At 40.1% G+C, this 25699-nt stretch overlaps 2 protein-coding genes across 2 annotated transcripts in view; one reads left to right on the top strand and one right to left on the bottom strand.

Moving 5' to 3' along the window:
- TG (thyroglobulin) overlaps nt 1-25699 on the bottom strand; it is a 144995-nt gene that overhangs the window by 36318 nt on the left and 82978 nt on the right. The gene's annotated exons all lie outside the window — the stretch shown is intronic.
- SLA (Src like adaptor) lies at nt 800-23709 on the top strand. The gene is made up of 8 exons (XM_063409345.1): nt 800-975; nt 6193-6286; nt 12210-12309; nt 15611-15697; nt 17059-17162; nt 18712-18843; nt 20768-20900; nt 21817-23709. Exons 2-8 carry the CDS (start codon nt 6226-6228, stop codon nt 22034-22036), a joined length of 837 nt encoding a protein of 278 aa, XP_063265415.1. The 5' UTR covers nt 800-975; nt 6193-6225; the 3' UTR covers nt 22037-23709.

The raw sequence follows: 25699 nt of genomic DNA on the forward strand, positions 1-25699 counted from the left end.
TAAGCATCTACTTGGAGCTACTCTGGTGTAAAGTAGGAAATCTGCTATAGCTTGTTTGGTTATTTTGGGTTTTTTGGGGGTTTGTCAAGGTTTTTTTGTTGTTTTTTATTTTCTTATTCTACTTTAGGGATATGAGTTTTCCAGATCCCATCTTGATTATAAAAGCAAAGGGCAAACCTTAATAAATCCCTTTGACTTCTCTATTCATATCCACAGCACAATGTTCTTCAGTGCCTTTAGTCAGGTTATTTAACAGGCCAGTATCTTGGTTCCTCCATCTCAGACACTGAGATGAGGAAGGTCCTGAGGCTTCTGCACATTTACAACTAATGTGAAAATGGGCTTCACAGACTGGCTTTCAATCCGTATTTCTTCATTTCTGATCTTTAAATTATTTGCAGATAGAGGAATTTTGGGGTACAGAGTGAAGCATAAAGTAAAGCCTGCATTCCTATTCAGACTCAATAAGGGAAAAACTGTTTTGTGCCTCTTCCTGTCTGTCAGAAGAAAAATAGCAAAATGCATAAAAGAAAACAGTTGGGGAATGAGCATTGCTGGATAAATAAATTTGGAAGAAGAAGAAGAAAAAAAAAATAAACCCTTTTTGTGTAAGTAATGTAAACTGGGTTATTTCCCTCATTTTTTATATCTGCTGAAACCAGCCCTGATGCAATACATTGAAAACCTCCCTGTTTTTCTCAGCCCATAGATAAAATGTGCCTTCAGTAGTGACTTTCAACAGGAACCTCATCTGTTGCAAACACTTTGAGCCTTCCTTATTTCTCAGAGAGGAAGTATGTGGCCTGTTTGGCAAATGCTGCTCTACATGACAGCGTGAACTTCACAACACACTCATTCGACCGGCTGCTCCTCGACTGGATCAGCTAAACCTTGCTGGCAGCATGAGAGCAGTACTATGACTACGGCTTTTTTCAGAAATACTGCAACCTGGAATGCCATGCCTAGCATTTAAAGGTAATCACTGCTGTGATGTATTTTACATTATCTGCGTACGAGGCCAAATGTTTCAATTTTATTTATATACAAGGGTATTCTATTTCATTAACAATGACAGTATTCAGACTGTGGATTTCAAGTACCACCAAAGGCAGAAATAGAAGAGCCTGCCTTGATCCTTTTCATAAGCAGTGGTACTAAAGATAGACAGGACAAGGAATATTTCTACTGAAACCTTAGAGTAAGATAGATGCTTAGGACCTTACGCTGAAGCAAACTGCATTTCACTATAACCAAAATATGAGCCCACAGATTAGTGGGCTTTTTATTCAAAGTGTTAGAAGTGTCGATAGTGTAGTATTTCTGTGTTGTTACATGTTTGCATGTGTCTATGAATTACTTTGATGAGAGTATTATGTTATTCTTTCTAAGTGCAAAGGAACAACTGCCTCACAGCTGAAAAGATGTTCATTTTGATTAATGATAAATTAAGGGAAATGCATAAAAAAATACAGTTTCTGAAATCTAACTTGTTTTGCTTTTTCTTTCCCCACATGAAAAATAACAGGATGCCAGTGCTTTCATTTTCAAGCTAAATGAGATTTAGACATTAACTGTGAACTTTATTGAGAATTAAATTGTAAGACCTTGGCAATATAGATGTGAATATCAGGAAACAAAAATAAAATATGGTATAGCATCTCAGGAATGATAAATGTTCTAATTTTACTGGTCTACGGTATTCACTGTAGGAGGGCTTTATTCATATGCTTATCTTGCCTATACATTCCTCTTATTACTTTCATTTATTTATATTAACTAATTCTCAATTATATTAAATCTGACTTTGAAAAAGTTCTCACCAAGTACGAGAATTTCTTATGTTCCATGCTATTTAAGTGCTGCAGAAGCATGTTTTCTCAGAGGTCAAATTCTGCAAGAGGAAGTTATTGCAATATGTGCTGCACACAGGAACGGAAGGGGAAAATTGTACCACAGGTTTTGGGGGTCATACGATGTAGGTCAGTGGGATTCCAGTCTTGACAGGTGAAGAATTCTTGTCTGCTGAGAGTTCTGATAAATAGGACACAAAGCAAGACTGGCACTGTGGATGTTTCCTTACATTCCTTTTGGCAGCACAGATCCCTAAGCCCTAATAGCTGTGTGTGCAAACAGCCGTGTGAACATCTTTTCTTGGACACTATGTGCACAGGTGGAAAGGGGAGAGGAGGAAAGAGCGATGCTTGGAACACTGAAAATGTGATCTTAAGTTAAAACCGAGTTTCCATGCAAGCCTGAGGAGGTGGGTGGTGAGCAGGAGAGCTGCAGGTAGATTTTGGTTCCCAGCAGTTCCTCTGATCTGAACAGCAGCTGCACTCCACAAAGGGTTTGGGGTAGATAAGACACAGGGAGTTTAGAGTCTTTCATTTCTCTCTAGTCCTTCCTGTATCACCCTCAGTGAATTATTTGCTTTGTATCTGGCATAGTTATCTGCTTCTGTGATGGAAGAATGGCACTCCTACTTGTATCCCAAACTCTGTCAACAAGTTTAGATCTAAGGAACAAAGTTTTTACAATGAGGGGAGTGAAACACAGGTTGCCCAGAGAGGTGTTAGATGATCCATCATTGCAAACATTCAAAGGCATGTTGGACAGGGCTCTGAGCAATCTGATCTAATTGCAAATGGAGGGAAGGTTGGACTAGGTGGCCTTTAAATGTCCCTTCCCACCCAAATTATTCTATGATTCCATAAGGTCAAGTGAGATGCAGTGCCTGGAGCAAATTTGCTATTTCAGAAGATTATAATCTATAAAGCTGTTATTTTAATGAAAAGAATTGGTTTATGAGATGTTTAAAGCTTCCAGTAACTCTAGTTTTGCAGAATGTCTCAAAATTTCAGAAAACCACACAAGAATTTGTCATGCGGCAATGGAATGGATTTGCATTGTGCTGACAATAACTCAACACAAGCACGAACTGCTTAAGCCATCCAGTTCTATCACTCAAGAGTAAAGCACACCATTGTTTTAGAAATGTGACTAATTTGTACATTTTTACTCTAGAAACAGTGATATGCTTGTTTGCCAGCAAACAAGTAGAAACAATTTTTGCCTGCTCTATTTCAAACAAAACTTCCATGTCCCATTTTCAACACCTGAAGATTAAGTCATACCTCAGAACATTCACTCCACCACCTTTGACTGGACTATAGGAACCTTTACTCTTCTCACGTGCATAATGACAAGTGCCTTTAGTAGTAAAACCTAGTCTGACGTCTCATTTTCCTTTTAGGCACTTTGGTTAAGTGAATTAACAGTAAGGGTCACAAATTTTCATAGTTTTATTTTTACTGAGCACTTCTGCCATGAATCTGGAGAACATCCTGAACTCTCTGTCCCTTTCATGACTTTATGCTACCAATGGCAGTGGCAGTAAAAGAGCACGGAAAATGCAATGAGAAGCAGCAAACTGCCACCTTAATGACGGTAAAGCCCAAGACGTCACTGCCCCTCACTGTACTGAAAGTACTTTATAACGTTTGCATTTTCCACAAGTAGATTGTTCCACATCTAAGGCAGCAGCACGGAGCTGCATGTTGTGTCCTGAGGACTGCAGAGGTCCTTTGAGAACAACAATGCCCGGTATGGGAGAAGGGAACCAGGCTCTGCTCTGCAAAAATACAAAGTAGGAACTTGCCTGTTGTCCAGTATTTAATCCCTCTGGACTTGACTGTGGTTTAATTGCAAAAGATGTAGAAACAACCCTACAGAAACACTTCAGGTACTTCTAAAGAAGCTTTTAGAGTTTAGATCCTTAAACACCATCTAGAAAAAGCTAAGTGCCTTTGTGAAATGTACCATGCTTTTAGAAAGATTGAAAGCCTGAAGTAAATTTTTCAGAACTCTTTCCACCACACACAAACCCTACATATCACTTTCCAAAGAGACTCAGGCACACCCAAAATTAGGAGTAGGAAAAAGGCCATTGGTCACAAGCCTGACACTTGTAGTAAGACTTGCTCTCCCAGCCCTCAAATAACAAAACCCAACATTCAGTGGTACTTAGAGGTAGGGCTCTTATATTTACTTTTTTTTTCCCCAGACTTTTGGGACACAAAATTCAAGCAATTCTCATCTAAATATCAATTGCATGAGTCAAAATTATAGATGGACATAAGAGATTCATGCTGACATTCTTGCCATCTATCTGGAATTACACAACATTTTTTGTAGCAGCAGCTTAGATTTTATACACTGAGTAAGATTTGAGCTTCCTTTTAAAATTACTGCAAAAATTCATCCACCAGAGCACAGAGCTCAACAGAGGTTATCAGTCCAGGTATTTATCTCACTCTCCTGACTGGCATTTTCAGCTCTGTTGAGCTCTCTATTGCTGTGCCCAGGAAATTTTTCTGGCTAATATGAAGATGAGCCATAAACATCTATAATATCTGTAGCCAAAATACTGGCTGCACTACTCCTATGGGTTTATCTCTTGTTGTTTATGGGATACAAGTAAGAAAAATGTTCAAGAAATTAAAATTGGGTCTTGCAGAAAAATACTCGTAATTAGATCAGAAAATTATGATCTTGAAAGCAGACATTTCCTGATAAAGTGAATTCTGTTTTCAGGTTTAGAAATGTAGGTACATTTACATGGAGAAAGATTTTTTGTTCTCTATCAAGAGACCTTTTTTAAAATGTGAATGCCCAAGTAGCTTATTTAAATTTAAGGGTGCTGGTTTTTTCAGCTTCTAGACATCTCCTATCTGGCAACACATTTTTGTTCTTGTGAAACTAAGTTTCAGATGCTTGTCAGAAAGACCCTTGCACAGCTGCACCCTCCAGATGTGCCACAAGCCAGTTCTGAGAGCACAAAGCAAAGGGGTAATGTGCCATTTGGGCAGTGAAATAGAGAATTCTAGCAAAGAGCCTTTGGAAACAGCGCTAAGAAGCTTGTAAGGCAGATGAGGTGGAGTCAAACTGTGCACTACCATCTGTTCTAGCATGAGCTCCTTGCATTTGATAAGGGACGATTTTTCTTTCCTTTGAACGGCATTTTATTCTGTGGGATGTCTTCCTAAACTGTCTGTATTTAAAATTAAAATTTAAAAAATTATGGTATTAATCAACACACTGAAGTTCTGCCAATCTTATTCCAAAAGACAATTAGCAATAATATCTTGCTGATGTCAGTGGTTCTGCTTCTCAAGCTGAACATTCTCCACCTGACCCTCATCAGTCTCTAGCCTGTGTAAGTGAAGAGCAGCACAGCAAAGTCAGTAATCATCTTTGAAATATTTAACTAGAAAAGGACACAAGATGCAGAATACTCACAGAATGCTGCTAGAGCTGCTGTTATCATTTTCACAGGGCAACGGACAGAAACATATTTTAAAAAAATAATTACCCATCAGCTAGTGGTGCTAATTTGTTTTAATGTACAGTTTTTACATAGATATAGCTTTTTGTCTTCTGCCTCTGAAAAGATACCATCGCATGACACACCTACGACATTCAAAATATTCATTTCTCTGTCCTCTGCAGAGAGAATTAGGATGGCTTCAGCAAAGCTATGAGAAGCAACTGTTCCTCTCACAGTATTTAGTTCCACAATTGTCTGATACTGTTTCTTGCGTATCCACTAAAATTTTTTAAGACAGGTATCTGAAGAATTTCCCCTGCTGGCTTTTAGCACGAGGATTTGAGATCAAACATTTTTTTTAGGCAAAGTGTTACTTAAAAAAGAAATTGCCTGCATTTGCTGAAGGCACAATTGCATCAGAAAACCGCCCAAACCCACCAAAGCTGTGTTCTTTGTGTTCAGTAGTAAACCACCATACACACAGTGCTGAAAACCAGCGACATCAGTCTTTAGATCCTTTGCAGCCTCAGAACCCCAAATGCTGAAAACACATTTTGTACGTGAAATGCCCATATGGGCACAGCTCTGCTGTTACTTCCTATTGTGCTGAGGTACTGGTAATGGAAACTTTTACTACATCATGTTCTTCTGAGCAACTTCCCTAGCTGTGGTTTTCTGCTATTCCCCTGATAAAAGCACAAAAGTGGTGAGAATTTAGCAAGTATGTAAAACCCTTGCATGAATTTGACACCAGAGTTCTCAAGAGCAAAACTGCACGAAATCGGAGACACCCAAACGAGGTCATTTCTCATCTGTTAGCACAGCAGGTGTTACTGTGATGTTAAATTTCAATGTCTGCTTTGATTTAGTTCCGAAGAGCTTTGACGGAATCAGCGAGCACCATGGGAAATACTGTGAAAACTCCAAGAGCATCTGAGGAAACAAACATGCCCAGCCAGACGGGTGAGCACTCATTTCATTCCTTGGGAGAGAAAAAGATGTTCATGACATATGATAGACTCAGCCATGTGTCTTTCTTCACTTGCCTGACAAGAGCAGGCAAGTGCAGGGCTGCTGTAGGAGAGGGAGGGCATCCACCAGACTGTGCTTATATTTAGCCACATTTTAGCTCATTTTCCAAGAAGCACTCCAATTAAAAACCTCAAATGTTAAACATATTATTTGCTGGTGCTCCTTGAAAGACATTCCTTCCAAATCAGAAAGCACTGAAATGCTGCTTCAGAAACTAGGAATGCTGTGTTCTGACATATTTGAATGTGATATTTTATACAAATTTATTCTTGAAATTTGGGGCTCCCTCATTTAAGGTTAAAAGTTTTAAAGATGTATTTCATTGAATCTCACATCCATCCAGATAATTGCATTAAAACATCCATGTCAGATAATTGCATTAAAAGGAGCACACAGGCAACCTGTCACCAGATTTATGCATTTATGCACCAGATTTTATGCTACAGAGAAATACAAGTGTCACAGGGCAAGCTGCCAAAGAAGAATATAACACATCTGCCCTCTTCATCCACATATGAATAAATCCGGTTGCAAATCCCTCCCTGCCACCTCTGTAGGCTGGTAGAGGTCATGCACTGGAAGGGGAAAGGAAGAGGGATTTGGTGATCAGCTGCTACAAACTGTGAGTGCGTGGGTGGAGAACCAGTAGAGCCTCAGCCCTCAAGGGGCACTAATACAGGCAGCTGGCACAAGAGCTGCAATAAATCACTGCCCAAAGGTGAAGAGGAGAAAGCAGTTTTGGGTTTTTCCTTTGGGTTTGGGGTGGGTTTTTAAAGTAGTTTTTTTTGTTTGGTTGGGTTTGTTTTTTTTTATAATGGAGTGTTTGCATGAAAGATTTTCTGATTAGGCTGCTCATTATTATAGGAGTAGAGAATCAGCCTGGTTTCATTTTTGCTGCAAGGAAACCCAGCCCTACTCTTAGTATGGTTAGGAACTCACTGAGATGGGCAGCCTTGCAGCCCTACGTCCTAACATAGCAGAGACCAAAAACTACTCAGCATATTGCTAATTTTTTTCTGGTTTTGGTGAAGAAGAGCATCTTGTGCTGATATTCCCTAGAACTGCTGACACAAATATCACATATAAACACCGAAACAGAGACATGGACTCACTCAAAGCAGGACCTTGCTGATGAGCAGGCCATGGCTGTGACCAAGTTTGTACTGGTCCTGCACGTGTTAAAAGTTAGGATTTAGCAGGGCAAAAAAAAGCTGCAACCCTTTCTTTGATGGAAATAGAACATATCCTTAAAAGATAAATCTGCAAACATTGATGGCACAGTGGTTAGAAGGGGAAAACATTTGTTTAGGAATTCAGGACTCAATCTACTTGAACTTTCCTACACATCTACAAAGAGGTGGTGTTAGTCCTACCTATGTTAGTGCTACCACCTTGGGAGAGAAGAAATCTCCTGTAGTTGCAGTGGCACCTGCCAAGCTGTAGGGATGTTTCAGACACTCTCACAACTGGAATTGCACCAGATACCCATGTTTATTCACCCAAAGGCAGGGGAATTGTCACAAAAATGATCAGTGATGGAACACCTCTCCTATGAGAAAAGGTTGAGAAGAGTTGGGGGTTATTCAGCATGGAGAAGAGAAGGCTCCAGGGAGACCTTATTGCAGATCTCAATACTTAAAGAGGCCTTTTGAGAAAGATGGGGATGGACCTTTCAGTAGGACTTGTTGTGATATAACAAAATATAATGATTTTAAGCTACGATGGGGTGGATATAGACTAGACATGAGGAAGAAATTTTTTGTAATGGGGGTGGTGCAACATTAGACCAGGTTTCCCAGAGAGGTGGTAGATGCCTCATGTCCAGGAACTTCCAAGGCCAGGGTGGTCAGGGCTCTGAGCAACTTGATCCAGTTGAAGATGTCCTCAATTATATCAGAGGATTGGACTAGATTACTTTTAAAGGTCCCTTCTAACTCAAACTATGCTGTGATTATAGGATTTATCAGCCTAAATAGCTCCTTGGATCCATCCATCTCTTAATCTGGGTCAGATCAGCATCTTTCATAATGGCTTAGATGTTGCTAAGGAAAGTTGGGAATAAAAACTTCAGTACTGTCATCCAAATCCAATGAAAAAAAAACTTCTAAAAATGAACCTGGTACCAAAGTCTGTGCAGGGGTTTATCCTGTGAGTTTGTATCTGTTTGCCTTCCTGAGCAGATCCAATTCCACATCACAAAACACAGATTTCCAGCAGGCCAGGAACAGATTTTAACTGAGGTGGAGGATGCAATCCATGGACTTTCAATAGTAAAAATAGTTATTAGGAGAAGTAGGTTTGACACGTTTCAGTTCAGTGAGACTGAATAAAATGAAAGACTTGAAACAGAAGGGAAAGAATGAAAGAGGAGAAGAAACCAACAAAACAACAAAAAGGGGGAAGAAAATAGATAACTGCAGTCTGCAGAGTTGATCTGCAGTGTTCATCAAACCCCTATGGGCCCCTTGTGCTGCCTGGAATTTGCACTGAAAGCAAAACCTCGTGTTTCCCTACTACCAGTGTGCCAGTCTTGGCCCTGAGAAAGGGAATAGTGTATAGGCTGCCTTTCCCAAGGAAGCATTTGGATCCCAAAGATAACTGCACCCCATCTGCCTGCACACTGCCAGGCATTCCTGCCATGACCCAGGGACTGATGACAAAGTAAGTAGAGCAGCAAGGGGTCATCAAGGGTTGTGAGCCCCTCTCTGTCCTCCTTTAGGATCCTGAATCAAGGGTTAATCCTTTTGGGCTGCACCTGCACAGCTCTCAGTTCCCAAGCTGGCTGGTTTAGATCTAGCTTGGGTGCCAAAGTGTGACTCTGCAGCCACACCTTGTGGTTCTGCAGTTTCCCAGATGCACATGAGTGCCCTCCTTCACCCTTTCTGGTGCACCCCATGCCATAAATCATAATATTTCTGCTGGCCAGTAAAGATGGATGATGCATGGAGCCAAACTCCAAAGAGTTCATTCCCACTCCAGACATGAACCACATCAGTGCACAGCACAGCAGGATTTTGAGAGCAATGAGCTCTGAATGCTCTGCCTATGCTTTTCCTACTCTCTAATAATGCTTCATAGTTCATTCCTAATGAACAATATGGAGGGTACAATATTCAATCTCACACTTTGCAAGATATGTGGGTGTGAAGACATCTAAAATTAGCAAGCATTTCACATTCATTTCCTACTCATAAAAAACCCACCCAGAATTAACACCTGATGCAGTGGAAATGATTGTGCTTCGATCTTTCCACTCTAACTTTTGAGTTGCTCCGTTTCAGGTGTAACCTACATTTGCACTGTGGAGGAGAGTTTGTGTTAGATAAACTCAGGAAAATCTTTTTTCTTTCACATCTTGAAAGTGTGGGAAGCTCATCAGATCAAATCTGCGAAATTTAGGTGTGGAGAAAGTGTGTAATTTGTTTAGTTCCTGTTTCCAGGCTTTTGTGTTTGTAAGGAGCTGGTATGGGTTCTCTGAAATGTGGTGGGGTATTTTGCATGACCAAAAAACCCAGCGAGGTTTGACTTAAACACCAATCAAAACAAAGTGAAGAAGGAGGGGGTTCAGTCCTTTCCTTACACTCTAATATAACTGTATGTAGTTTAAGAGGTAACATTTGCATGGACGTAGAAGATAACACTCTGATATATTCCTTCCTTTTCAGAACTACAAACAACCATGCAAAATTGAAACAAAAATGAATATAAATATGAAAGTGTACGCAAAGTAACAGAGCTCTTGCTAGAGTAGACAAAAAGTCACCATAAAGAAATGCAAATGACCAGTGTACAAGGAAGAAGAGCAGAAAAGCACTTGTTTTCCACTCTTTCACTATGGAAGAAGAAGATTTATAAATAAATAGCATATTAAAAAAAAAAAAAAAAAAAGCATTGCTAAAGGCGTTGTTCTTAAGCTAAAAATAATTCTATTCAATGTAGTATTACATAATGTTTTATAACCTACAATGAGAAATTAAGTGACGGCACTTTACCCTCATTTTGCTGTTTTTAAAATGCACCTTCTGTATTTCTCCTAGTATTCCTGGGTAAAGATTTTGTTTTGTCAAAAAAGACTCAGTGCCAATGCTTAGGTGTTATTAGCCTCAGGTACTAAGTAGCTTCATAGACAGAAAGGTGCCACTCGATTTTCTGTGCAGAACAAGGAAACCATCAAAGGCTTAGCACAGGTTTTCCTCAACAGGGTTGAACTAAGTGTATAATAAGTTATATTAGACTAATCACAGTGATTTGCTGTACTGGACTAGTCCTGTTTAATTCAGTGACACTAATCAACTAAGAAAATCATGGCAATACCAATATTAAACACGCTCTCAAAATAATCATAGAATGGTTTAGGTTGGAAGGGATCTTAAAGATCATCTACTACTATTTTCACTGCCATGGGCAGGGATGCCGTCCACTAGATCAGGTTGCTCAGACCCCCATTCAACCTGGCCTTGAACACTTCCAGGGATGGGGCATCCACAGCTTCTCTGGGCAGCCTGTTGTGTTTCTTCATGCTTCCTTCAGCCTTTTACCATTATCTCTGTGAGTTGTTTCTAAGGCCCTGAGACACAGCTAAAAACACAGAGCATCAATTCAGGGTGTTGCACCTAAGTTTACCTCAAAAGCTGTCTTCCTTCAAGAGAACTTGGCAAAAAATCTATATTAAATGAGAAAAAACTAACAAGATACAGATGTGTTTCTATCTCTCTGTCTAGTTTTTGTTCTTCCTACCCTGAATTCACACCCATTTTTGCACATGTTGGGCTGCACAGAGTGGGAAGTATGGAGATAAAAAACCTCTGCAAATGTAGTGCAGGATGGTGTTCCTAAGGATCAGGGTGCTGATCCTGGTGGAGGCAGAGGGAAGCTCTGTCTCCCTGTGAGATCGTGGAGGGTACTGAGATGTGAAGAGGGGAGGAACTGCTTCCAGGAGAAACACAGGCAGTGTATGGCACATTCCTTTTTACTAGGATTTGTGACAAAGAGCTCAAAACACCCAGGATGGCACATTTCTCAATCTCCCAGTTGTCAGCATTTACTGAGCACCACAGATTCCATTAGGATGAGGAACATTTCATATTTGATAGCCCCAGTCTTGTGTAAAGTGCTCTGTCCTTCAGAAACGCAGAAGGCTCAGCATGTCCTACACAGGGTGTGAGGCCCAGATTCATCCCAGATCATCAAAAAGGTCTTCCCATCTCTTTTCTGACCTCAGCTCTGCAAATTGCCATTGTACAGTGGTCTCAAACACCCCTGTGCCTGTTTTCTTTCACTGAAGCTCTAGTACAGTCTCCATGCAATGGTGAGAACAAAGTGCAGTGGCTGATCACCAAGCTCCTTTAGAAAGTGCTGGAAATGGGCAATAATGGCCACATTCTCATTGACCTTGATTTAAACTTATTTCATACCACTGAAAAATATCAGTGGTGTAAAATTATGAAAGAATTCAACATGCATCTTCCTTTTCTTAAATATAATGTTACAAAATTGTAGCTGCAGGCAATTAAAGACAGTGGCATTAATCAAACTGGGTTACTTCCTAACATTATAAACAATTACTAATTTTTTTAGTTTCAAACTCAGTATGTCCTTTAAATATGGTAATTGCTAGAAAAAGTGGTCTAAATTTAGTTGCTTACAATTAACCACATGACTTTTTCTCATTTCTAGTATTTTCACAGTCCTCTAATAAATCTATAGGTTCTTCTTTAGCTCCTTACGAAGTGACATTTCTGAGATTTTTTCTCATTTGACCAACTATTTAAATCTATCATACATAACAAAAAATCTATTTTTGTCTCAGAGCTCTACCTGTGTTTTAAGTGACCTTTTCTTTCTTCTTCCACAGGTCAGGAGAGTGACTTCCTTGCTGTTCTCTATGACTATCCTTCAGCAGACATCAGCCAACCTATATTTCATGTAGGGGAAAAACTACGTGTGCTGTCAGAGTAAGTTGATTAATTTGTTTTTAAATTAGGTTTTGTTACAACTGAAGCAAAGCTCTGTTTTACGCACCTGGCCCAAACTGGATGCAATTCAGAAAAATTAACTGAGTTCAGAATTTTCAAGGAAGGATGCTTAGCCATGGTGTAAATTTCCATGTAGTTTAAGGATTTGGGATTACACATGGCCCTTTGATCCACAGATTTCTCTTAGGTTTCTCAGCATAGATTCAGACCCTATTCTAAAATGAGACTCAACAATTCTGCTTTGAAAATGATTATGAGAAAGCATTCCCCAAATGTAATGGAAAACAGAGTAATAGCCAAAATAGTTTTAATCACATAGAAAAGGAAAATCATTCTGAATTTCTTTATGCCAAATGTGTCTGTCATTTTCTCTCTCATTCTTTTAAATCTAACAACTCCATTATGATTAAGTCTTAAAATTTCATCCTGATTAAAGGCTCATGTAAAAAAGTAAAAAGGGGGAAGTATTTATTTTTCTAATTTTTTATTGATTCTGCATTTTCTTAGTGAGGAAAAAAGGCAGATTTCTCAGCCAGTTCCGCTCAAAAATTTAAGAGCCTCAGAAGTAATTAGGCTGAAGAGCCCTAGTTCAGACTGACCTTAACCACAGTGAAATATTGCCAGACACAAGAATGAGCACATGCACAGAAAAAAGGAAGCCAGCAGCCCTGGTGTTCTTTTAAGCACAGCTTGTATCAGCACACAGTGACCTCCTGGAAGTTACTCGGCCCCACAGCCACTATTTCCACTGCTCAAAATGAAATGAAACATTTCATTTTTCCAGCTGGTCGAGCAGATGGATTCAATGGGAGACCAAACACATTCAAAGCAGAGGAATCCTTGGAGGACTTCTAAAATAATTTTAAAAAATTCTCAACCAGATAGTCAAATGGCTGGAGGAAAGCAGCACTCAAGAGAAGCATCATGGATGACTGATGAATTCTCAGACTCTTCTCCAGGCCACCATGACCTGCAGTGACCTTTGTCAGTCACAGGACACAGGCCTTAGTGGACCTTTGGTCTGACCCGGAGTAGCTGCACTTAAGTTCTGCTGACACAGTGCTTTCTCTGCCTCCCTGAACCTAAGGGTCCCAAGACTCAGACAATCCCACCAGATAAATTATCTGCTGATGGAGAGCTCCTCTAAACCAGGGGAATTCTTCTCTGCTAGCTTCCAGTAGTATAAACCCTGCTGCAGTTTGCAGAACATATGTGACATGGTACAATAACTGCTTTAGCTTGGAAATCCCAGCTTAAAGCCTCACTCTCAGATTTCATCAGCTATAGGCCCTCACACCACCACAGCACTGCCCACATCAATGGGAATTATATGTGTGGTACATTATATGTATATATATGCTGCAAAGTATAATCTACTGCAGGAACAACTTCTAAAAGAATAGACTTTGACAGCAGAAGTTTTTGACACTTTTGTCTGTTGTGCAGTGATCAGGGGCTTCTCCTGATGGATAAATTAGATACAAAGCAAGCCTTGATGGGAACTTTCCTTATTTTGAATCATGAGCTTGTTCACGGAAGACAAGATGGTCCAATGCTCTATGCAAACCACAGTGTTGTGGTGAAGGACCTTTTCTCCCCTGCTGGGGTACGTGCTGATGACAGTAGGAATTGTTTGCCTCCAGCCTCTTCCTGCTCATAAGCTGTAATTCTTTTTCTAAAATCATTCAAAGAGCTAAAACATAGTAAAAAAGAAGAGTAGCATTGCATGACCAGAGCACAAATGGTGAGGAGTCACCACAGAGGAGTCAGCATAAGCAGCAGCATGTGCTGCTTTTACAACAGCAGCTTTTCAGCCTTTTACCAAAGTAATGATGTGTGGTGGCAATCAGCCCCACCAATCCTGCCAGGAACAGGACATATGGAACCTCCACAGGAAATGCAACTCCTCACAGATATTTGTGACTGCTCTGCATTGGCAGAATTATATAAGCACCACTGGCACGGTGTCTCACTCTCTGCACTGGTCAGGCACCTGTCATTACCAGAATTGCATTTGGCTGGCACTAGTCAAACTAAATGTCCTCCAAGATTCACACTAATCTACATAATTTCTGTAGCTCCTGCCCCAGGTGAGATGTAGTGCTTTGGGATTTTTAATCATCAGAGGGATTTTTCTGTGTTAGTAATATCAAAGTTTAGAGGGACAGAGATGACAAATCTCTCCGTTTTTGTTTGTTTCTTATTGCAATTCTTGGATCTGTCTAGGAAAGTTCTGGGGGGAAAGGACCAAAATAACCTAAAATTCTTATAGCTAATTCGTTTTATCTGGAAAACCAAACACAACTTTTGAGCCCCTGAAATTTCCAGCTCTGAGCAGTAGATACTACTGAGAAGTAGATACTTCCCTTTTTCCCTCAGCATAGACATTCTGACCATGGTCCCAGCAGCTATAACTCATGACATTTAACCTAGGTGATTTCAACACAGCTGTTCTAACACACACTCAGACTGATCTGCAATCTAGACATTATTTTGGGAGCATTTATATGAACATCCACAAAAACAGCATTCAAACACAAGACACAGTTATTTGGATTTGAACTCTTAAAGTGAAGGTGCAGCGAACCCATCAGTCATCAGCATCCTTCCACTACGACTAAAGCTCTGCAGCAACCCTGTGAAAATTCTTGGTACCCTGTATTTCTGAAGGCGTTCATGAATCAAAGCCAGAATTCAGTATCACAGCAATAACTTTAGATATATTGGGGGAAATACATATGTCTGCAGCTTCAGCTACAGGGTCTGTTTTATAGGAGTCTGGTCTGCAACTCATGGAAGACAAGGAAAAGAGCAAACCACAAACCAGATTCTGTTGGACTGGCAGCCTGCTCTCAAGCAGACAGGCTCCATTTCCCAGGAACCTCTACCCTGGTGTTACAGGGCTGTCCAGACACAACACGCTCAGCTGTAAACTGAATATCTTGGACACCAGTACAAGTCTAGCTGTGGGAAGGCAGAGCACAGCATGGTTTAACCACTGAGTATTTATCCTTCTTCTTTCAACTACAGAAAAATATTTTATTACTTACGTAATTTAAATGGAACAAATGTAGCTTATTTCTGTGTCCAAATTCAATTCTCAAGTAGGTTTAGAAATGGAACTACTCTAAATGAAACCAAACGGGGTCCCTTTCTGAATACATAGTTTCAGGAGCACACACAGAAGGTTGCAGGCTGATCTATACCTCTTCACTAACTTCCAAGGACAAGAAGCTCTGAAAATACATCTGAAAATATCCCTTCTCTTGCTTTCACACAGTGAAGGAGGCTGGTGGAGAGTCCATTCCCTTACAACAGGTCGAGAAAACTATATTCCAGGAAAATATGTAGCAAAGGTTTATCACGGGTAAGTAAATGCATTTCCATAGTCTTTCAACACCACATTTTTACACATTCTCCTCTGATCACTCAGTCTAGTCCAAATAGTGCCAATAGTGACTTGACAGACAGAAATTTTATTTATTGACAGTCTAAAATACATCTTTTGAAAACTGAGAACCTCAAATCCACACATAAATTTAGACTAAGTGAAAAGGAAAATCCTTCCTTTAAAAGCTGGAAAGAGCCCAAACCACCTCAAATTGCATATAAGATATTTAATATACATCTGTTGCATGGACTGAGCTCTAAATCTAAAGACATTGATGAAGAGAGCCTATTTAGAATGGATTTTTAATACTTATATAGAGTAAAATTTTAGCTAGGTTTGCTCATGGAAAACAGGCCAAAAAGAACAAATAGAAATGCTAATAAGTCATTCAAGAATGTAAACTTTCTCACTGGAAGAACTAAGGAAATTTCAGACATTTCTTGATGCCACAGACACCACTTGGAAAAAAACCCCAAAACATTAAAGCACACACTTAAAAGTTTTCTGGCAAATGTTTTAATACCTGTTTAATTTTCAGGATATGAACTGTGAATGTCACTGTGAACTATGCAAGTGCTTAAATTTTAACATGCTTTTACATCCTCCTGAAACAGCGATGCTTTCCCAAAGGCAGGGCACAGATGTGGGGTAATGGGAGGTACTGTCTGAAACTTCAATGACAGCAGACTGGATCAAACACACAAGAACAACTTTAAAATAGAATGCCAGTCACTCTAGAACAGCTGAGCAAGCCCAGATGCATGGCGAGACATTGGCTGTGGCAAAGCACAGCAGTGCACCAAGTTATGGTGAAAATTTGTAGGACTAATTCCACCTTCCCTTACCCACAAAGCCCATTAACTTAAATGGTTGGACCGTTCCCTAGAAAAAGCAAAAATAATTGTATTTTTGGGGTTATTTGGGTTATATTTGGGTATTATTTGGGGTTTATTTATGATACAATTTGGGGTTAACAAACGTGGTTTAAATGAAAAAGAGAGATTTAACTAATGCCACAGATGTCATCAATATACCACATGAATCTGTCCCTGGCAATACAGATCAAAGCAGCTCCAAAAGTTTTGTTTTCCCTAATAAGTCCAAACCTTATTACTCTTCTCTTAACATCACAAAGGTCAATGGAATTCAAAACCAGCAAAACTTTCTCCATAAACTGGGGAAATATGCCTGAACATAGCTGAGAGAATAACTATAGAAAGCCACAGTGTTATTTTTGCAGTCACTTTTCCTGGCTAATGCAGCACTTTCACAGCCACATGCTGCTCACTGTTTCACTGGTGTCCAAATTTCAGAATTTGTTTTTTCCTGCTTCACAGCTGGTTATTTGAAGGGTTGGGAAGAGAAAAAGCAGAGGAACTTCTACAGCTACCCAACACCAAGGTTGGCTCCTTCATGATCAGAGAGAGTGAAACTAGGAAAGGTGAGACAATACAGATTTATTTTTTCCTCTTGATCTCAAGCATTAACAGTTTTACAGCTCTTTAATTCACTCCCTTGTCCTACTTCATACGGATCAGTCCAAAACCAGAAAAGGTATATAATGGGGAAGCAAAGGCACCCAGTGCAGTGTGCCAGCCTTTACCAGTCACCTACTGGAAACAGGGTTATTGATGGCCATGGAAAGTTCCACGGGCATCAGCACAAACAAGACACAGTTGTTTAAACACTGTTATTTACTTTGGTTGCATACAAACCTTATGAAGCAGTGGGACTTTCAATGAAGGGAAAGTCACAGCTTTGCCTTGGGCCACAAAAGATTGATTCAGGAAGTTGCAAAATGCACACCAAGTAGTGGGGGTTAGTGGGGGTGGCAGATAAGTGTGTTTACTATAAAGGAGGGAGGTCTTTTATTTATTTTTAAAAAGCACTGGCCTTCAATTTTATTTTCTTTCTTTTGCTGCATGGGAATTATACATTACCAACTCTATACTATCATTTTCTTCAATGGGGACATAGAAACAGAATCATAGAATGTCCTGAGTTGGAAGGGATCTACAGGATCACTCCTGGCCCTGCACAGGACCACTCCAAGAACCCCACCATGTGCCTGAGAGCATTGTCCAGGCACAATGAACTCTGTCAGGCTCGGAGCTGTGACCACTTCCCTGGGGAGCCTGTTCCAGTGTCCAACCACCCTCTGGGGGAAGAACCTTTTCTCAATATCCAACCTAAACCTCCCCTGACACAACTCCAGGCCATTCCCTCAGGTCACTGGTCACCAGAGAGAAGAGATCACTGCCTGCCCCTTGCTGCCCCTCGTGAGGGAGCTGAACACAGCAAGGAGGTCCCCCCAGTCTGCTCTTCTCCAGGCTGAACAAATCTCCCACGTGCAATGTGCTGTCTTCCTTTTCTGGAGCACCAGAACACATTCTATCATGATACTACAGATAAAAGGGAATAGTACCTCATCTGCTCTGACCTCCAGCATACCACAGGCCAATTAATTTCTTAATGAAAGTATACTAAATTCAAAGAAATTTAGGATTGGCATTCAGTCCTTGCCAATAAATGCTGCAGAACAGTTCTTAAAGAAAAAAAAAAAAAAAAAAATCCATGTGGCCAGCTCCTGCCATTGACTGCATTATCAGGTCTCAGCTACCACATTACCCAAAGCTGACTAAATCAGAATACCAGCCTGTGAGCCTGATCTCCCTACTCAGTGGAAGGCAAACAACTTCTGCACAAGCCTATTTCCTTTATGCCATTTCAAAAGATCCTATGCCAGCAATAATAAAGGAAAAGCACACCAGAAATTTAAATTCAACCAAAAACTTAGGTCAGGTTGTACCCTTTATTATATTTATGTATAAAATATAAGTACTATATAAGATGGCCACTCAGGTTTTTTCAGCTCTTTCTGAGATGTTTTGAGTCATGGCACCACATCTTACAGATGCTCTGTTCTGCTACAGATACCCAAGCAGAACTGCAGCCCTGCTTTGGTGTAATTGGTTCTTCTCTCTCTCCAGGGTTATATTCCTTGTCAGTGAGGCACAGGCAAGTCAAACATTACAGGATTTTCCGCCTCCCAAATAACTGGTACTACATCTCTCCACGGCAAACCTTCCAGTGCCTTGAAGACCTTGTCAATCACTACTCAGGTAAAAATGAGTGCAGAAAAAACATATTTGCCACTAGCAACTGTAAAATCTATCTATCAAAGGTCCAAAACTATAAGTTTTGCCTATGTCCAAGACTTGCAAATTCTGCCACAGAAAAAGCAATGGAAAAATTTTGGTTTATATATAGTACTTTATTTTTCATCCTAAATAAAAATATGCTGCTCTTAACAGCATAACTGATATTAATACAAGGACTCAGCTAAATAAGGCCAGATAGGTTCTGTCTGTATTGATGCTTCCTATGATATTGTGCAGGATATTGTTCGAGCCAAACACCAGGTTCTAGTGATTCCCTATAGAACTTCCAAATGCAGTTTGGAAGTCAGCACAGGTCAGGGATTCCCAGCCCCTCTCAGAGCACACCTAAAGTCAAAATGTGAGCATACAAAAATGTTCAGCCATACAGAAGTCATATACCTGTACTTTTGGGTTCCAGAGACAGATTGCAACTCCTGGCTGACTCTGTCTGCCAACATGAAGATGTCTGCCATTCATTTATTTGCCATTTAGGCAGGCAGATAGCTTCAGGACATGCAAAACCACGTTCTCTATTCACATTTCCTTAAAGAACCACTACAGCACACAACCTTATCTGCAGCAGAAAAATTTCAGAAATGTTGTAAGCATCTTCCCTATCACTTCAGAAGAAGCATAAGGCAGGGATTTATCAGCAGTATTTATATCAAGAGGCTCAAGCTGTTAGCTCAATTGCAGAGTCAGCTGTCACTGTTACTAATATCAGTCCAGTGCATGACACCTTTTTCAATGACAGTTTTACAGATTTATGGCAATTTAACCTGTGTCAGAAAGGCAACTTGACAAATGACACAATTAAGTGGCTGCAGTTACCATGCATCATAATGAGAACATTCTAAAACGAGGAAGGAAATTGCAAAAAACTAATTGCCTAAAAGTTACAAGAGAACAATAGCTTCTATGTTTTAATTAGCAATGGGTACTCTGTAATTTTAAAAGTGGAAAGTTATCATACCTAAGTATTTCACAGAAAAAAAGAAAAAGTGTGATGGCCAAAGAGTACACTGATAAATTGAAGAGAAAAGTCATTCACATTGAAAACAACCAAATGAAACTTTCAAGTCCAATGATACAAAGAGAGGAGGAAGAATTTGGACAGCAGATATATATGCATTTACATGTTAGCTGGTTGACACCTTTCACCATTTTGAAATAATGAAACAAAGCCTAAAATCTGGGTTGGGGCAGAACCCATAACTTCAATTAACATTTTTACTTGGGTTACAGGTGTAAGAGGAGACATAGTTAGATTTAGGTCTCCCCTTCCCCCACCATGAGAAGATACAAAATCTCACTCTGAAATAAGACTCAGAGTCCTAGAACACCAGCATTTAGCCATTATGTTCTCTACTTGGGCAGAATATCTGTGATGTTCCTAGTGGAGCAAAAAGAGAGTAGAGCACAGAAATATTGATGAAGGTAACATCTGAACCTCAATTCATCCCACAGTCATGTTCCACAGAACAGTAGGTATGCTCTACAGTCCAATCCAATCCAATCTGATCTTTTTTAGACTCTGTTTGCATGGATGAGACAATAGGAAGCAAAGCAGAACTCACTAAGGGCTCAGAAAAACTGTGTTTAATTTTCTACTCTGTCATAAAATTCCTTCTAGTCTTTGAGAAAGTCACTTTGCCTTTCTGTGTCTCAGTTCCTCACCTATACTGTGTGAAATATATCCAATGAAAAATTAAATGGCAAAGGTATAAGGAAAGGAAAAGATTAAACCCGTGTTACTGTGTTCTTGCTGAGAACACACAATTTTTGACTGCTACTGCTGAGTCCAAAACTGTTTATTTGAACATGCACCAGGGGAAGAAAACAGTAAGCAAAGATTAACTGCCTGTGTATTCATTTTCCTCTTCAGAAGTTGCTGATGGTCTCTGCTGTGTCCTTACAACACCTTGTCTCACCCAGTGCACTAACAACAACACTGTGATGAATCCAGTTCCTCCCGTGGTGATGAGGAATAAAAATTTCAACTGGAGAAACATTCACAGGTACCACATACAACACAGGCTGCCAGAAACAACAGGGGTGTTTCCCAGCTGTGTATACACTTGTACTTGCAGCACTGAAGACATAGCTGTTTATTTCCTTCTCCTGAAAGCAGTTTTAAAGCTTGGACAATCTGACATAAGCTAACCCATGAAAACTGAATGCCCAGCTCTCTAACTGATAATCCGGGTTTAACTTTGAAAGAAAGTATCGTTAGCATTCAATCATTTCTCCTATCCAGCTACCCATGTGTTCAGTCCCTTTGGGACTCCTGAGTCCTTTCAGCAAGGGGCAGGAGTTGAGCTGGGTCACACAGCCCAGGGACATCCAGCAGTGCTGATCCATCCCCAGTGATGGGCAGTGGCTCTCAGGTGAGCCGTGGCAGGCAGAAGTGGCTCCCCTGTTTTCACACACCCAGGTGAAATGAACCCATTGCCCAAGAATAAACCTTGCCTGTTGTGTCTCTCTCAACACACAGCCCAGCTCAGGAGATTTCTAATGTCACAACTGCCATAAGAGAAAGTAGGTCAGGTTTCAGAAGCTGGGGAAACAACCACCCTCAGAAACAAAAGCACCTTTTACTTTTGAAGAGTAAATTTCCCTCCACTACTCTTCCTTCACAAAACATTCATGTGCTTATGCAGGCAAGAAAATTTTGTGCAGTATTGAGGTAATTTTTCCTACAGATTAAGAAGAGAATATAGATGATACTTCCTTTTCAAATGCCAAAAAATATTTATATATTACTGCTGTACTGGTTTTTTTAGAAATGCTAAGCAGCAGAAATGCTTGATTTATGAGGCAGAAATGTTTTTTGTGCAACAAAAATAATGTTATTAGGTTTAACTACTGTTAATATTAGGCCAAGATGCTCAGTCTAAGTAGCTGAAATGGTAACAGAATTTTGTTCTTTTAAAGGCTGGAGGTAACTGAAGATACCAGAAGCACCCTGGCAGCAATGGATGACTCTTACCTCAGCTATGGCCTGAGGGAAAGCATCGCTTCCTACCTCTCCCTCACTGAGGATGACAATGCTTCTTTTGCAAGTGCCAGGAAGAAAAAATCCCAGTCTCTCATATACACAGGGAGCAAACGTAAGAGTGCCCTTCACTTGCCACCTACATACTATGATGAATAAATATAAGACAAACAGGAAAAAGCCACAAACTGACGGGTTAGAAGGGAAACCAGAGCATCCTGTGGTCCTGCCGTCCTTCTGCAGCTGAGAAATACAATCAGCTAAGCTGGTGACCAAACGCCAGCAGTGCCTCTGCATTTCCTCTTCTGAATGATAACCAGAGACCTTCTCAAGGGTGCTGCCTCAGCCATGGCACGTGCTGGGGATGTCCCCAGTGACCCAGAACTGGTTCACAAGCAGGATAAACTGAGATGGACTCTAAGACAGAAGCCAAGTGGTGCAGGTGACTCCTCAGCAGGGGCGATGCCCAGCACTGTACAGAGGTGACTGCAGAGGGAAGGACTAACTGCAGCTCAGGAACTTAACCTACTCTGGTATTCTCCCCAAGGCTGAAAACGTTCTTTACAGAACCTATCTACACTGAAAAAAAGGAGCATTTTTCTTCTCAAGATAAACTTATCCTTTGTCATCGAGAATGGGTCAGAGGGACATCAATAACCCCAAGAAAGTATCTAACATCAGGCATCCAAGAAACACCTGATTATAGTGACTCCATACTTATCTTTTAGGAGAAAAAATTAAAATCACTGACTTTACAAGTAGCATTTAATTTATTTGCTGGCAGTGGCCTGAAGTGCCACAAAATAGTCACAAAATTAAGAAGAAGCTTAATTCACTGAGAAAAGCAGGTCCTGCTTATACTTGAGATCGGAGTTCAGGCATAGCCAAACATGTAACTCAGCTGCTCATAGTAAAGCAAATAAACAGAGAACACAGGGGTGTTTAATTAAAAAGTAAGACGTGATGATATTGTGCCTAACTCCAAAGGTTGGCTTGCAAAGCTGTGACCTTTTATGTGTACAGGGAGATATTTTAACTTTGACTTCTGAAGTCAGCAACATATTTATGTATAATATTTATATTAATAGCAGCTTTTAAAATAATTAAACTAAGGGAACAAATCAGTAACAGTGGATGTTAGAGATTTTTCCTAATTTCTTGCCTGATGAGAGTCATGTCAAATAGTAATTACACTTCCCATCAAACCACTTAAGGATTAGAGGGTTTTCTGAAATTTCATTTATTTTTTACAGGCTTGTACCATTTTCTAAGTGATAAAAGAGCAAGTAGCATTTTCCTTTGAACCTGTTTGTGATTGCTTTCTAAACCAAGCAGTCACTCTTGCCTGAGTGTGTAAAATGCTGCAACCTATGCTCTCAAGGTGAGACACTTTCAATCCAATATTCTTTTGTTCCTTTTTGCTTAGATTTGAATAATGAAGGTTTGGAGAAATTGAGAGGTTTTATATATATATATATATATATATATATATATATATATATGTATGTAAAATATCTAAACACCTCTTAGGGCAAATCTATGTGCTCTTTAGATTTTGTATCAGGTCATTTGCACTAGTAAGAAAGGTTCAGAGATCAAAATATTTCACAGCCTGTTTAAACATATTTCAGGACTTAAAGGATGAATGTAATTTGGCTGGTCAACATTGAACTCCAAAACGCAAAACACACTCAGGAACTCTGGGCATTTGTATAACCTAATTGCTGTTACTGATAATCAATACGTTATGGTGACTGCATTTTATCCATGAAATGTATATGGGGAGCATTTCAGATTTCTAAATCATGACTTGTATTTATTCATTAAAATAATATTCAGTAGTTTGTGTTGCTTTTAGAAAATGGAAAACCTACTGTGCAAATAGTATAAGCACCCAGCCTTGCAGTGCCAGTGCCAGAAGCTACTGGATGGAAGGTGACAAAAGAATCCCAGAGCCCACACAGTTGGCAGCACTCAGACACACTCTGTGAGAAGGGGATAAGATGCTCTGACATTGACAGGTTCAACAATCACAGAACAATGCAGCATGGAAAGGACCCCCAGGCATCCTCTGATCCAACCCCTCCCTGTTCCACCAGAGCCACCTTGAGCCATTTGCCCAGGAACATGTCCAGATGGCTTTGGAATACCCCCAGGGATGGAGACTCCACAAACTCCCTGGGTGACCTGTGCAGACACTCTGTCATCCTCACAGTAATGACATGATAAAGTGACAAAAACTAATTAAATGGGCTGTAGAGATGGCTGGATTTCACAGATGGTTATGGGGAAATTCTGTGAGGTCTGGCCATTTTTACAATTAACTGAAAGTCTTTATTGGGGACCTTTTGGGAAACCTGAGCCTGCAAGGGATGACAGCCCCCAGGTGATTTCATACAAATCTGACATTACCTATGAAATGGTATCAGAAGTACATTTGGGCAGGGATGTAGCAAAACTGGTATAATGAAAAAAACCTGGGGAGGTGGTGGATTCACCATCTCTGGATGTGTTTAAGGAAAGACTAGATGTGGCACTTGGTGCCACGGTTTAGTTGAGGTTAGGGTTGGGTTGGACTTGATGATCTTGGAGGTCTCTTCCAACCTAATGATTCTGCAATTCTGGGAAAAAGTAACCAAGAGAGGTTGTTGGCTTACTTCAGAGGGAATGAGACTGGTAAAGGGAGAGAAAAAAGAGACAGGAAAAGAGGGAAGGGGATCTAAAGAGTAGCTAATTACCAGGGTCAGGGATATTTAGGGTCCATATCGGAGAGCCCTGCACCTGACTGCCATAGAAGAGCAATAAACCTCTTTGCACTATTGTCTGATGTGCTTCCATGGCCAGGAGGGAGTTGATGTCTTCCCTTTCACTGGGTGGAAAAGGCTGGAAGATGCCCTTGACACCCACCAGGAATGCCTGGAGAGGACACCTAACACAGCTGTCCTCTGCAGCCTCCTGCAATCCATACCATTGATCCAGTCACCTACATCAAAACTGCACTGGTAAATTAATTGAGCGATTAAAATATGATGCCAAATGCCAGGCTAATGCTCTTAAACCATTTAAAACAAGACCACAATCAATGATACCACTTATTTCTAATTATACCACTGAAGAGTGAAATATATTCTAAAAAGTCCCCATGATAGCTTTGCGCTGATTTTGTACAATCTATTTTCAGATTTCTTCCAAACAAAAGCTCTTATAGGGCAGACACATGAAACTCAAAAGCATTTTGCTATTTCAGGTGCACATTTTCTCATCAAGAATGTTTCATGCACCACTCCTCTCTGCATGCTCAGGAACAGCATGGTTTTATCATTCATAACAAAAAGAGAAACAAGGAGCACAAAGCTGACTTCTGCAGAAAAGCTCTTTTGCTTCACTGAGGGATTTTCCCTCAGGAAAGGTATATCTAATATATATTCTCACTTTCATGATTCTAGTCTGTGTGCACCTCCTTTCTTACAGTAAAATTAAAAGTACTCAATGATTTTTGGTGTCTTTAAACAAAAACAAGACACATCCCTTCACAGGAGATGTAAGTGAAAAACCAACTTTGGCACTACCTTAAAAAAAAAAAAAGAGAGAGAAAGTATATTTTTAAGCTACAAGCTACTGCTATTGTTGCTTGCTTCTCATTTTGTCAGTGTACTTCACAACACTAAATCCACTGTGATGTTGTCAAGATAAATAATTAATACTACTCTGAAATCAGAAATTAACACTGCTCTAAACTCAATGGAGATGCTGCTTCTGCCAAGATAGTGGTCTGCACATCCCCAGGAAAAAAAAAATATATAAACACTAGAAAAGTGGGAA

The sequence above is a fragment of the Prinia subflava genome, chromosome 1 (assembly GCF_021018805.1).
Source record: "Prinia subflava isolate CZ2003 ecotype Zambia chromosome 1, Cam_Psub_1.2, whole genome shotgun sequence".
Taxonomy (NCBI): Eukaryota; Metazoa; Chordata; class Aves; order Passeriformes; family Cisticolidae; genus Prinia; species Prinia subflava.

Bases quoted from the DNA above. Each gene is read 5' to 3' on its own strand.
- SLA (XM_063409345.1), top strand. From the start codon at position 6,226: ATGGGAAATACTGTGAAAACTCCAAGAGCATCTGAGGAAACAAACATG. The intron at 17,163-18,711 runs GTGAGACAATAC...CTCTCTCTCCAG, and splicing joins AGAGAGTGAAACTAGGAAAG to GGTTATATTCCTTGTCAGTG. The intron at 20,901-21,816 runs GTACCACATACA...GTTCTTTTAAAG, and splicing joins AACTGGAGAAACATTCACAG to GCTGGAGGTAACTGAAGATA.